Source organism: Anolis carolinensis, unplaced genomic scaffold (assembly GCF_035594765.1).
Source record: "Anolis carolinensis isolate JA03-04 unplaced genomic scaffold, rAnoCar3.1.pri scaffold_25, whole genome shotgun sequence".
Taxonomy (NCBI): Eukaryota; Metazoa; Chordata; class Lepidosauria; order Squamata; family Dactyloidae; genus Anolis; species Anolis carolinensis.
Genome location: NW_026943834.1, coordinates 352408 through 366867, shown reverse-complemented (window position 1 = coordinate 366867; position 14460 = coordinate 352408). Strand labels below are relative to the sequence as shown.

Below are 14460 nucleotides of genomic sequence, written 5' to 3'. Positions count from 1 at the left end.
ATGTTCTTAAACTCAGAATGATGCATAACACCAATGAGTGACATTGCAAACCTACAATGACTTGGTATCCAATTGGTACTTTGAATTATTTGCTCTGTGTCCTATTCTTTAGAGCTTCAGAAAATGAGCCATATTATTAATCAGGACATAAAGATATTATCAGCTATAATAGCCAACAGAATGAATAAATGCTTGTACAAATATATAAAATAGATCAAAGTGGGTTTGTAAAAGGAAGACAAATGTCAAATTTGATAGGAAGAGTACTAAACAAAATCTGTGTGTCTCAAGAGAGAAAGATAAAAGTGGGGATATTCACATTAGATATATTTAAAGCTTCTGATTGTGTGGAATGGCTGGCATCAGGCCTGTAGCGAGGGGGTGGTTTTAGGGGTTCAACCCCCCCCCCCCCCGAAATTTTTCATATGTTAAAATGTGTGAATTAAAAAGCTGTGCATTTTCTCAAACACCCAATAATTGTTTGTGAATGAGGTAGGGTCACTGAAAAAGGTGAATTCTCCCCTGCTTTTCCAGCTTTATAGTCATGGATCAAATGATTCTTGATTATTTTTGCCCCTGATTCATAATGGTGATTGTTACTACCCAGTCTTCTCCATCAGGATTTAAATCCAGGGCCTCACAAATTGCCACCAAATGGGAATCCTCTCTTTGAAACAACATGCTATTCTTTATTGGTTGTGCAATCAAGTATCTGATATGGATTGAAGTATATATGACTTTTTAATTTCTTTCCCTTCTAGATTTGAAGCTCACTCACAACTAAATGTGGCAGAAAGAAAAGGGGAAAGCAACAGAATATTTGATAAACTTGTCAGGTCAAAGTAAGGAAAAGTAGCAAGAAGAGCAGGGGAAATGAAAAGGGAAGCAGACCATATCATCGAGGATTGTGGAGACTCAGGCCCCTTCCACACAGCTGTATAAAATCCAAATTGAACTGGATTATATGGCAGTGTGGGTTCAGATAACCCAGGTGAAAACAGATATTGTGGATTATGATTATCTGCCTTGATATTTTGGGTTATATGGCTGTGTGGAAGGGCCCTCAGAAAATAAAGTAATGCAGTTGGAAACAGTGAATAGGAGGTAGAGGGCCAACTTTAAGAGAAAGCAGTACAGGAGCAGCAGCAGTGGACCATGGGCTGGGAAAGGACAGAAGCGGTATATCAGGGGAGCAAGTAGAATGTAGCTGGGTGATTGCCAAATCCTAGTTATGTTGCTGGTGCTATCATGATAAACTGATTATTGTTGGAGCACAAAGCCCATTGCAAGGTTCACTTCGAAAAAAGGCACAAGAGTGGCTTCTCAAACAGGCAGGGGGAAATCTCTCTTTCAAGATCCCAACCACTGCCACCATTAAATGTGGGTCACCCTGCCCAAAGCCCTTTACATTTAGGCTAAGGGAATCTTTTTCTTAATATCCCACACCTTTGCCGCACCTTTTAAATATGGGATCTCTCAAATCCCACTATGACAGGGGGCAATCCTTCTTTCAGGATCCCAGCCACTGCCAGCTATAAACACTTGAGTCTGTGCGGGTGTATGTATGAGAGGATGTGACACTGAGGGGAAGTATGTGAGACAAATCTTTCACTGACTCTAAGTAGAGCAATTCACCACTCAGGAACACTATCCTTATTAAAAACAAAGAATTATTTATTTATGGTTTCTCTAGTCCAAAAACGTAACTTGTTGGATAGGTTTACCTCTTCAGTTTCATTTGTACATAATATAGACAATATCTTTCATTCTTTAACATTAACAACTTGACTGAAACTTTGTCTCAACAGTATTCCTTTTCCTCAGCTCTGTCTCACTGGAAACCTAAACCTAACTGACTTCAGACATCTTCTTTCTAGCTCACCGTCTAGAGAACTCCAATAACTAACTCCTCTTTTTAAAACATTCCCTCCTTTTCTCATCCAGTTAGCTCCGCCCCTTTCGTGCTAGCTTCAAAATGGTTACATTTCTACAGAAGCAGCTACGTTACCATGGTGACACATAGGCAATCATCAGTAGCTAACTCCTGCCCACCTTTATCACTGAATCAACATTAAATAACATAAACAAAAATCACCAATAAAATAAGGCTTTCCGTTACACCCATATTTCTGGATGGGACATTTCTGAGACTCATAGTCAGAAGCATAATATCTACACAGCACTTCTTTTTTGTGGAGAAATAGAAAAAAGATATTATTGAGTTTTCAAGTTGTGTGAGATATCTGTGCAGAAAAACTTTACATGAATTTCACAGGAGATGGATCAATCCCCCCCCCCCCCCTGCACACACACGCACACATTATCATGGGCTTCACTGGTGCACTCATAGCACACCAACAGTGATATCACATTGCTTGAAGCAATCTGTGACATTCCAAGCAGTTTTGGGAACTTAGGGTGGTTGCACAAGATTTCTCTAACTTAAAATGATACATTTTAATATATTGGGTTTATGGTTCCCGTCCCCTTGATCAGGTCATGTAAGTGTTATTTATTTCTATAACTGTATTTTTACTTTGCTTAATAATGTATTATTATATTGTTATGTAATGTTTGTGTCGTTTTTATGATTGGAAACCGCCCTGAGTCCCATCCAGGAGATAGGGAGGTATATAAATAAAGTATTATTATTATTATTATTATTATTATTATTATTATTATTATTATTATTGACACAACGACGTTGTATGACACAGCAAACAAGATACAAGAAACAAGCAAACAAGGTGGGGGGGGCTTAACTGCTCCAATGATGACTGAGGGCTGTGCTGGCGGTAGTGTAACTACCGGCAGGTCCAACCAAGCCAGAGAGGTCTCAGCTGAGGAGCAGAATTAAGAGCACCTAACCCATTAGCATTATGGAGAATCAAACCCAAACGAAGTCTATACTGGCTCGGTCGTCGCCCAGGATAAAAAGGACTGCGGTGGATGCTGCTGATTCTGGACATCCATCGACAAGTGGGCTACGGAATCATCAAAACCCAAATGAACAGTCACAGAAGCGGCAGAAATATACAATGCCAGAAAACCGCATTATTATTATTATTATTATTATTATTATTATTATTATTATTATTGAAAGGGGAAGGAGCCCCCGTGGCCTAGGGGATAAAAGCCTCTTGACTTGAAGGTTGGGTTGCTGACCTGAAAGCTGCCAGGTTTGAATCCCACCCGGGGAGAGCGCGGATGCGCTCCCTCTATCAGCTCCAGCTCCATGCGGGGACATGAGAGAAGCCTCCCACAAGGATGGTAAAAAAACATCAAAAACATCCGGGCGTCCCCTGGGCAACGTCCTTGCAGACGGCCAATTCTCTCACTCCAGAAGCAATTCCGGTTGCTCCTGAAACGAACAAAAATAAATTGAAAGGGGAAAATGCAAAATGTATTTTCAGGTAGCTTGGAAGGACTTGTGGTGGTTTGGAGGCAAATAATTGCCTGGGAATCATCACTTCCCACTTATTGTTAGTCTATTTTGGATCCTACCAATATTTTAATTTTGGGGGAGGAGAACTGAGAGGTTGCACAGACAAGATGCACATTTTCACATTTCTGGTCAGTTTAGATACACTTTGGATGGTATAAATTACTCAAAGTAAATTTGATGAGTTTGGAGACTTTACGGTGTCTGCATGTCAGGAGTTTCATGTCCAACCTGCACTAGCTTGACTGGAATAATAAAGTTACCTCTACTGATGAAACAAATTAATGGCATACACATCAATGCCTCACTTTTCATTTGAATTTTTTAGACCAAAATTGAGATATCCTCTGGCTGCTAGCATAAACATGAAAGTTTCAGACACCCAAATTGTTATTCAATACAATTGGCTTTTCAAAGACCAGTGTTATATGTTGTGTGAAACTTACAGGGAGAATAGGAAGAAAAGCAATGTTTATAAAATTGTTTTTATCTAGACATATTTCCTAACTGAAATAAACAGTCTGCTCACTGAAGCAGAACACTAAGTATCACTTTGCTGCACACTTTTAGTTGATGCACTTTAACCCCTTTTTTCTTTCCTTCTTGCTTTATAAAACTTCCAGATTACAAAAATCATATCAGCTGATTCTTTCTGTCCCTTTCATGTCCCTCTGTAGAGAAACAGTGTTGTGATAACTTAATTCTCCATCAAAGAAATGTACACACTCTTCCAGATGAATCAATACACTCAAGTCTTAACCAACTGACAGATATAGCTTGATATCAAAACCTTTTACAAATATACCACTTCTTTGCTATCAGTAACTCTACAAAGAAAATACAATGGCCTACTATAAACTGAATGTCCATTGAGAAATTGAGGACAAGTCCATCAATCTTCCCTTCAATGTGTTGTCGAAGGCTTTCATGGCCGGGATCACAGGGTTGTTGTATGTCTTTCGGGCTGTGTGGCCATGTTCCAGAAGCATTCTCTCCTGACGTTTCGCCCACATCTATGGCAGGCATAGATGCCATCTATGGATGCCTGCCATAGATGTGGGCGAAACGTCAGGAGAGAATGCTTCTGGAACATGGCCACACAGCCCGAAAGACATACAACAACCCCAATCTTCCCTTCCTCCTTCTCATCCCTCCTTCTTTCCCACTCTTATTTTCTGGAAATAGACACAGCAAATGATTTCTTGAAGTTAATCACACTTTTGCCAGCAGACTGTAAAAGGCTATTTTTTGGGTGGGAAATTGAGTAATTTAATATTTTGAGTTAAATATTCACATTGTAGTGCTCTACCATAACAGGATTGGGTCGGAACTCAGACTAAAGCAGAAGCATAGTTGGGATATTTCTTACCCTATACCATGAAGCAGCTTATGGGTCCTGCACACCATGGATCTTTGGAGCAAGCTGACCAGAAGAGAGATAGTGGAATCTTCTGGGGAAAGGTTTCTTATATTACACAGTATTGTTATCTCTATAAGCCCGTCATTCATTCATTCATAAAACAATTAATATCTGAAAATATTTTTAATACTGCTTGTATTTAATCCTGTTTTAATGTTTGTATATTTGTATATTTTAAATGGTTATGGTGATCCTTTTATGCTAAGCCGCTTTGAGTCCCTTTGGGGGAGATAAAGCAGGGTATAAATAAATATGATGATGATGATAATGTTGTAGCACCTGTCTTTTTTTCTTTTGAGAATTATCTTGTGTTAAACAGTTCTGTTGGGTTTATGGGTTCTGGGGAAAAGCTCTCCTAGGTACTATCTGCAGGATCTTGTTCTCTCTAATAGACACCTCCAAAGTCATGTAGCCATAGGCATGACTGCATGGAGCGCCATTACCTTCCCACCTACCTATTGATCTACTCACACTCTGGGGGTTGGTGCTCATCTCCATTTCTAAGCCGAAGTTCTTCCCCATACCAGACAAGTGGAACCAAGTCTACAGAATAAGAGGGCAACTGCAAATATCATTACTTTGCATATTTAAGACTTTTTTTTTCAAAACAGAATTCGCTTAACTATGCGTTTTGCTTAACATTAAGACACAATCATTCCTTCTGGATGAATGATGTGAACATCATTCTGGATGACAAATGCGAACGTGTATAAGTTGAGAAAAAATTGCAGTTTGAATTAAATCAGTGTGATGTAGTGGGTTGAATGTTGTACTAAGACTCTGGGAGAGTACAAATCTCTACTTAACCACAGGAACCCAGTGGGTGAAGTCACTCTGAGTCTCAGAGGAAAGCAAAGGCAACCTCCCTCTGAACAAATCTCGCCAAGAAACAAACCTGTGATAGGTTTGCTTTGGGATCACCATAAGGTTGAAAGTTGCTGCTAGAATCAGAGCTGGTGTGAGCTATGGATCTTAACATGGACATTAATGCAGATCTGTTTCCTTGCAGTGCAGTGTGCCTTGAATCGCCCAGCCTATTTTGCAGAGAGACTTTATCATGCCATGAAAGGAGCGGGAACGGATGATTCAACACTGGTCAGAATTGTAGTCACTCGCAGCGAGGTAAGAAGTGTTGTGTTTATCTTGTACTTAAGATATACTTAATTAAAGGCTCAGTGATTCATCTATCTCTTTGTCCACAGGGTTTGCAGTGGTCTATCGTCATTCCATCTCTCTGGTCAGATGCCCCATCCCGCTATCTACTGGTTTCGAATGTGTCCATCTGAAAGTGGGTAACCGGGACAGATTGGGGATTCTGCTTGTGTCCCGACCACCCTGCTGCACAACAGTCTCCCTGGTTTCGGGCCTGGCATTTCAGTCCCAGCGGCTAATAGTGGTCGGGGACTTCAACGTCCATGTTTAGCTGATTCGTTCAAGAATCAGCTAAAAACCTTTTTGTTTAGTGAAGAAATTTAGAAGAAATATAGGCTCAACTGCAAGAAAATGCCATAAGTATATCAACTAGAACAAAGTGCAGTATAACTCGGTAAAATGACACATGAATATATCTGGCTTTTAAATTTTGTATTTTAAGATGTTTTATGTTTATTGATTGATTGATTTGTTTTATATATGCATTTGTACTGACATATGTATGCTATTAATATGCTGTAAGCCACTTTGGGTCCCTTGAGGGAGAAAAGTGGGATATAATAATAATAATAATAATAATAATATTTTTATATATTTATATATTATTATTATTATTATTATTGTATGACACAAGATAGATATGCTGGATTTCATTTCACAAAATCACAAGTTGAACGCTTCCCAAGTGTCTAGGACTGTGTGATGTATTTTCGGATGATGCATGCAGATCCCAGTAGGGTGGCCTTTTGCAGTTGGCAGATCGTAATTTTGTCAATGTCTATTGTTTCCAAATGCCGGCTGAGATCTTTTGGCACAGCACCCAGTGTGCCCATCACCACCGGGACCACCTGCACTGGTTTCTGCCAGAGTCCTTGAAGTTCAATCTTGACGTCCTAATAGCGGCAGAGTTTTTCCTGTTGTTTTTCGTCAATGAGACAGTCACCTGGGATGGCAACATCAATGATCCAAACCTTTTCCTTTTCCACAACTGTGATGTCTGGTGTGTTGTGTTCCAGAACTTTGTCAGTCTGGATTATTATTATTACTATTACTACTACTACTACTACTCTTATGTCATATATTTCTAACATTAGCCCTGCCTTAAGGACCCTCAGTGACTGTGATGATTTAGGATAATACTGCATTTTGAAACAGAAATCCCTATCATTGTGGCAACCTTACCAAGAGAGTCTACAATCCCATGAATCTCCTCCATGATCTGCACATGCAGGGCTTTCTGATCAGGGTTCAGAAGAACCCACTCCTCCAGGGAGAAATGGACAGCCACGTCCTCAAAGGCTATTGGGCCCTGGTGGAAAAAGAAAACATTTCCTTCACACATAAGGGCTATCAAGAAAAATAATTACAAGAAAATCTTTAAAGTAGATTTACATTCCTGTTGGGTGTCTGAAAGAGAAAGGTCCAAGGCCTCCATGCCACTGTTGTAAGTTTTGTAGAGACGTCCGGTTGGTCACAGTCAGAACCATTTCTCAATTGATATGTAGAATCAGAAATGGAATCTGGACATGTTATAGCTTTCATTGTGCTGCTCTAAACTGGACACAATGTTATCCAGGTGAGGTCTCACCAAAGCATAAAGAAGGTCACCATGACTTCCCTTAATTTTGACACCTTTGGATGCAGCCCAAAATCCCATAGTCTTTTAAGCTGCTTCATTACATTCTTGTTGAAACTTTGGTTAGTTTTGGCCCAGCTTTCAAACATGTTAAGGCCATTTTGAATTCTGATCCTGTATTCTAGTGGTTCTCAACCTGTGGGTCCCCAGGTGACTGATTATCTAGACCCGCCACAGTCCGGTTTTAGGCCTGGCTATGGTACAGAGACGGCTCTGGTCGCCTTGGTGGATGACCTCCGCAGAGAGCTAGACAGGGGGAGTGTGTCCCTATTGGTTCCCCTGGATATCTCAGCGGCTTTCAATACCATCGACCATGGTAAGCTTCTGGGACGGATTTCGGGAATGGCCTTGAGGGCATTGCCTTGCAGTGGCTCCGCTCCTTCCTGGAGGATCGTACCCAGTTGGTGAAGCTGGGGAATGCCTGCTCGAACCCCTGGTCTTTGACATGGGTGAGGTCATCTGGAGTTTTGGAGTTTGGTGCCATCTCTATGTGGAGGACACCCAACTCTATTACTCCACCAAACTCCAAGGAAGCCCCCCGAACCATAAACCAGTGCCTGACAGCTGAGATGGGCTGGATGAGGGCTAACAAACTGAAGCTCAATCCAGACAAGACAGAGGTCCTCTTGGTCAGTCGTGGGACTAATCAGGATACTGGATGGCAACCTGTGCTTGACAGGGTTACATTCCCCTTGAGGGCACAGTTCCACAGCGTGGGGGTCCTCCTGGGTTCATCGCTGACAGTTGATGCTCAGGTATCGGCAGTAGCCAGGAGGGCTTTTGCACAATTAAGACTTGTGCACCAGCTGTGACCATATCTCGAGAAGTCTGACTTGGCCACGTTGGTCCACGCCCTGGTTACATCCAGATTGGATTACTGTAATGCTCTCTACATGGGGCTGCCCTTGAAGACAGGCCAGAAACTCCAGCTGGTTCAGAGATCGGCAGCCAGGCTCCAAACTGAAGTTAATTACAAGGAGCACACAACACCTCTAATAAAACAGCTCCATTGGCTGCCGATAAGCTGCTGGTCCCAATTCAAGGTGCAGGTGCTGATCTATAAAGCCCTATATGACTCGGGCCCAGTCTGTCTCCGTGATATCTCCCCCTACGAACCAGCATGTGCTTCAAGATCTTCCAGGGAGGCCCTCCTCTCGCTCCCACCGCCATCACAAGCACGGTTGGTAGGGACAAGGAAGAGGGCCTTCTCGGTGGTGGCTCCTTGGCTCTGGGATGCCCTTCCCAGAGAGATCAGACAAGCCCCTACTTTAGCTCGTTTTGTAAGGATCTGAAAACCTGGTGGTATCAGATCTTCGAGTAGAGCCCCCTTAGGCCTGCTGGCTATGCTCATCCTTAGCAATTCACCAACCCCCTACCCACCCTGTACTGTAGCATCTGACACACCTAGCACTTTATAACACTTCAATGCTGAATCCTGATCACTATGTCTGGATTTTGATGAAGTTTTGTCATTGGTTTTAAATCCTTGTTATATGACTATAAGTCTTAGATATCTATTTTTCTATAATTATATGTTATTTTAGCTTGTATGTTCCCTATTGTATTGGAAACTGCTGAGTCTCTCAAGGAGATAGGGTGGTATACAATTAAGGTATTATTATTATTATTATTAGTAGTAGTAGTAGTAGTAGAATCATAGAATCATAGAATAGTAGAGTTGGAAGAGACCTCATGGGCCATCCAGTCCAACCCCCTGCCAAGAAGCAGGAAATCGCATTCAAAGCACCCCGACAGATGGCCATCCAGCCTCTGCTTAAAAGCCACCAAGGAGGAGCCTCCACCACAGTCCGGGGGAGAGAGTTCCACTGTCGAACAACTCTCACAGTGAGGAAGCTCTTCCTGATGTTCAGGTGGAATCTCCTTTCCTGTAGTTTGAAGCCATTGTTCTGTGTCCTAGTCTGCAGGGCAGCAGAAAACAAGCTTGCTCCCTCCTCCCTATGACTTCCCTTCACGTATTTGTACATGGCTATCATGTCTCCTCTCAGCCTTCTCTTCTGCAGGCTAAACATGCCCAGCTCTTTAAGCCGCTCCTCATAGGGCTTGTTCTCCAGACCCTTAATCATTTTACTCGCCCTCTTCTGGACGCTTTCCAGCTTGTCAACATCTCCCTTCAACTGTGGTGCCCAAAATTGGACACAGTATTCCAGGTGTGGTCTGACCAAGGCAGAATAGAGGGGGAGCATAACTTCCCTGGATCTAGACACTATCCCCCTATTGATGCAGGCCAGAATCCCATCGGCTTTTTTAGCAGCCGCATCACATTGTTGGCTCATGTTTAACTTGTTGTCCACAAGGACTCCAAGGTCTTTTTCGCACACACTGCTGTCAAGCCAGGCATCGTCCCCCATTCTGTATCTTTGATTTCCATTTTTTCTGCCGAAGTGAAGTATCTTGCATTTGTCCCTGTTGAACTTCATTTTGTTAGTTTCGGCCCATCTCTCTAGTCTGTCAAGATCGTTTTGAATTCTGCTCCTGTCTTCTGGAGTGTTGGCTCTCCCTCCCAGTTTTGTGTCGTCTGCAAACTTGATGATCGTGCCTTCTAACCCTTCGTCTAAGTCGTTAATAAAGATGTTGAACAGAACCGGGCCCAGGACGGAGCCCTGCTGATGGCACTCCACTTGTCACTTCTTTCCATGATGAAGACGACGCATTGGTGAGCACCCTTTGGGTTCGTTCGCTTAGCCAATTACAGATCCACCTAACCGAAGTTTTGTCTAGCCCACATTTTACTAGTTTGTTTGCCAGAAGGTCGTGGGGGACTTTGTCGAAGGCCTTACTGAAATCCAGGTAGGCTACATCCACAGCATTCCCTGTATCGACCCAACTCGTAACTCTATCGAAAAAAGAGATCAGATTAGTCTGGCATGACTTGTTTTTGGTAAATCCGTGTTGACTATTAGCAATGACCGCATTTGTTTCTAAGTGTTCGCAGACCACTTCCTTGATGATCTTTTCCAGAATCTTGCCTGGTATCGATGTGAGGCTGACCGGACGGTAATTGTTTGGGTCGTTCTTTTTTCCCTTCTTGAAGATAGGGACCACATTCGCCCTCCTCCAATCTGCTGGGACTTCTCCCGTTCTCCAAGAACTCTCGAAGATAATTGCTAATGGTTCTGAAATAACTTCCGCTAATTCCTTCAATACTCTTGGATGTAGCTGATCTGGCCCTGGGGACTTGAATTCGTTTAGAGAGGCCAGGTGTTCCTGGACAACTTGTTTCCCTATTTGAGGTTGGATTTCCCCCAATCCTTCGTCCATTCCATGTTGCTGAGGTTGAAGATGGCTTTCTTTTTGTGAGAAGACCGAGGCAAAGAAGGCATTGAGCAGTTCTGCCTTTTCCCTGTCCCCTGTCGCCATCACCCCATCTTCTCCATGCAGAGGCCCTATCGCCTCCTTTTTCTTCCTTTTTCTACCAACGTAAGCAAAAAAGCCTTTTTTGTTGTTTTTTATGTCCCTAGCAAGCCTGAGCTCATTTTGCGCTTTAGCCTTGCGAACCTTTTCCCTACAGGTGTTGGCTATACGTTTGAATTCTTCTTTGGTGATTTCTCCCCTTTTCCACTTCTTGTGCATGTCACTTTTGAGCTTTAGCTCAGTTAGAAGTTCTTTGAACATCCATTCTGGCTTCTTTGCACTTGTCTTATTTTTCTTCTTTGTTGGCACTGTTTGCATTTGCGCCTTGAGTATTTCACTTTTGAAAAACTCCCATCCATCCTTAACTCCCTTGTTTTTTAATATTGGCGTCCATGGAATGCCGCTCAGTAATTCCTTCATTTTTTGGAAGTCAGCTCTCTTAAGGTCGAGAATTCATGTTTGACTTGTCTTAGTTTCAGCATTCCTTTGTATTGTAAACTCCAGGAGCACATGGTCACTTGCCCCTAAGGATCCAACCACTTCAACTGTATTGATCAGGTCTTCCACATTTGTTAAGATTAGATCAAGAGTTATTGATCCTCTTGTTGCCTCTTCTACCTTCTGGACCATAAAATTGTCTGCAAGGCAAGTGAGGAATTTGTTGGACTTTGTACTCTTGGCTGAGTTTGTTTTCCAGCAGATATGGGAATAATTGAAATCGCCCATGACTACTATATCTCTTCTTTGTGCCTGTTTGGTCAGCTGTTGACAGAAGGCTTCATCAAGTCCTTCATCCTGACTGTAGTCCACGACAAGATCTTTTTGAGTCCCGGTTCCCTTGATTCTTATCCAGATGCTTTCAAGCTGGTTTCCCGGATTACAGTCTTGCATTTCTTCTGCAACGTAACTGTTTTTGACATATAAAGCCCTCAAAGAGGTTATAGCCCTCAATGGCTACATTCCAGTGATGGGAGTCATCCCACCAGGTTTCAGTGTTGCCTATGACATCGTATGTGTGGTGCTGTGCTAAGAGTTGGAGTTCGTCTTGCTTATTTCCCATGCTCTGAGCGTTGGTGTAAAGACATGTAAGCCCCTGTGACCTCCCCTTGAGCTGTTTATTTGTTTATCTAGTAGTAGTAGTAGTAGTAGTAGTAGTAGTAGTAGTATTGGCCTACAACTCTAGAAATCCAAGCCAGTTTACCAGTTGTTAGGATTTCTGGGAGTTGAAGGCCAAAACATCTGAGGACCCATAGGTTGAGAACCACTGTTCTAGAGTATTAGCTATCCCTGCTACTTTGGTGTCATCTGAAAATATGATATACATGTTGAACAGTACTAGGCCCAGGACACAACCCTGTGGCACTCCACCGGTCACTTCTTTCCAGAATGAAGGGGAACTATTGGTGAGCACCCTTTGTCGCTTAACCAATTACAAATCCACCTAACAGTAGTATTATCTAGAGCACTTTTTACTAATTGTTTGTAAAACCATGGGAGGCCTTTCCAAAAGGTCTTACTGAAATTGAAATGTGCTACATCCACTGCTTTTTGTTTCATTTACCAAGCTTGTAACTCTATTAAAATACAGATTAGTCTGGCTTGACTTGTTTTTGAGAAACCCCATGTTGCCCTTTAGTGATTACAGCATTTTTTTTCCTAAGTGATTCCAGACGACCTTCCAATGATCTGCTCCAAAATCTTTCCTGTTATTCAGGTCAAACTGACTAGATGGTAATTGTTGGTATAGAGACAGCCTTTGCTTCCTCCAGTCTGCAGGGACTTTTCCTGTTCTCCAAGAATTCTCAGAGATTATTGCCAGTGGTTCTGAAATGATTTCTGCTAGTTCCTTCAATACTCTTGGATGCAGTTCATTTGGCCCTGGAGACTTGAATTCATTTAGAGTAGGCCAGTTTTGGGACTGCTTCTTTGCCTATTTTGGATTGCATTTCCCCTATTACCATTGGTTGGTTTAGGAGAGCTTCTCAAAATGGAATGGTGCATCGAGGAAAAGTCTGCATGGGATCATGGATTTGGAAGTGGTCCAAAGAGGATCCAAGTGCAGAAATTTAAACCTCATACCATCGAAAACATCTCCCTAAAGTATAGTCACTCTATTACATCATCTGCCATCATGGAGTATCACCTTGTAGACTCAAAGTATCAACAGAAGACATAGGGACCATGAATCAATGTTTGATGAGAAGCCAAGAAGCCCATCTTAGCTCTCTATTAAGTGTCAATCAAGACCTACATTCAGTCAAGAGAGAGAAGACTTTGTCCTCCTCAACCAGGTTGGGTTGCTGTCGTTCTTGTGGAGATCCAGAAGCTGGAGGACCTCCGTCCTGTGGATGGGAGCGTCTCCTTCTTTCTTTCTCCATCCTCTCTCTACGTTTGTGCATCTCTTGCTGGAAAACCTTGTCTAAGAAAGTCACAGTCTCGTCATGTTCTCTCAGCAGGTTCTACCAAGGAGGAGATGTAGGGTCAACATCTGGACCTCATCTATGTTCCCTTCTAAGGATTTCCTTAGCTCTTGGTCACCTTCCTCACCTGTTTTGACCATTTCTTGAGTTCTCCTTTTTCCAACTGATCTTGGAGTCTTGCTTTCTCCTCTGATATCTGGCCCCTGTACGTTTCCTCCAGCTCGACCAACCAGGTTTGTTGGAAACTCTGCCATCTCTCCTTTCCTTCTCGCTTATGATCTTTTTCTAACAGGGGCCTTTCACTCTGCATGGGGAGACAAGGCATTCTGGTTATGTTATCTTTAGTTTATTATAAAAGTCAGTGCAAAGTATGAGTGCAAAGGAATGCCAAATGCTGTATATTTCAGAGGTAAGAAGGAAACCTCTTGCCATCCTACCTGGAGATCATTGGGATTCTTTGAACGACCTTCTTGTGTTCTGGGGCTCTTTAGGGAAGTTCTCAGATTCTCCTCCAGCTCCTTCGTTTTGCGTTGCCTGAACTCTTGAAGTTCTCTGACCATTTGGTCTGCCTCTTCCAGATGCTATAGGTCCAAGTCCAGATTGGAAGAGATAGAAAGGAGTGTAAGGAAGACGAAGTATGAAAAAGAAGGCATGGATACCTAAAGTAGGGCTGAAAGGCTTCACATTCTACAGTTGGTCTTCCATATTGGCAGATTTAACCTTGGTAGATTTGAGTATTTATGCACTTATGTTCTCTCTAGGAATCTCTAGGTGTTCTAGTGCGTCTGACCATAAAGTCATGTTGGAGGACCCAGAGCAGTGGTGCCTAACCATTGGTCCTCCAGGTGTTTTGGACATCAGCTTCCAGAATTCCTTCCCATTGGAAAAGCCCATGGCTTCTGGGAATTGGAGTCCAAACACATGGAAGACTAAAGATTGGACACCACTGAGATTCCTTAGGAGAAGACTTTTGGGCATTTTTAGCTCTTCCCATGTGATTCTATGGTCAAGTTCAGCA

At 42.5% G+C, this 14460-nt stretch overlaps 1 protein-coding gene across 7 annotated transcripts in view; it reads right to left on the bottom strand.

Moving 5' to 3' along the window:
* Window positions 1-1653: 1653 nt before the first annotated feature.
* Window positions 1654-14460, bottom strand: part of LOC134294855 (uncharacterized) — a 46965-nt gene continuing 34158 nt past the window's right edge. For 6 of the 7 annotated variants that reach the window (XM_062966621.1, XM_062966620.1, XM_062966626.1 and 3 more), the window contains 3 exons: window positions 13880-14023; window positions 13570-13746; window positions 12476-13481 (listed from right to left, as the gene is read on the bottom strand). In XM_062966621.1, coding sequence (XP_062822691.1) covers window positions 13263-13481; window positions 13570-13746; window positions 13880-14023 — 540 coding nt within the window. In that variant the 3' untranslated portion in view covers window positions 12476-13262. Of the gene's footprint in view, window positions 7324-12475; window positions 13482-13569; window positions 13747-13879; window positions 14024-14460 lie in introns of those variants that run through there. The other variant, XM_062966625.1, reaches the window with a different exon arrangement.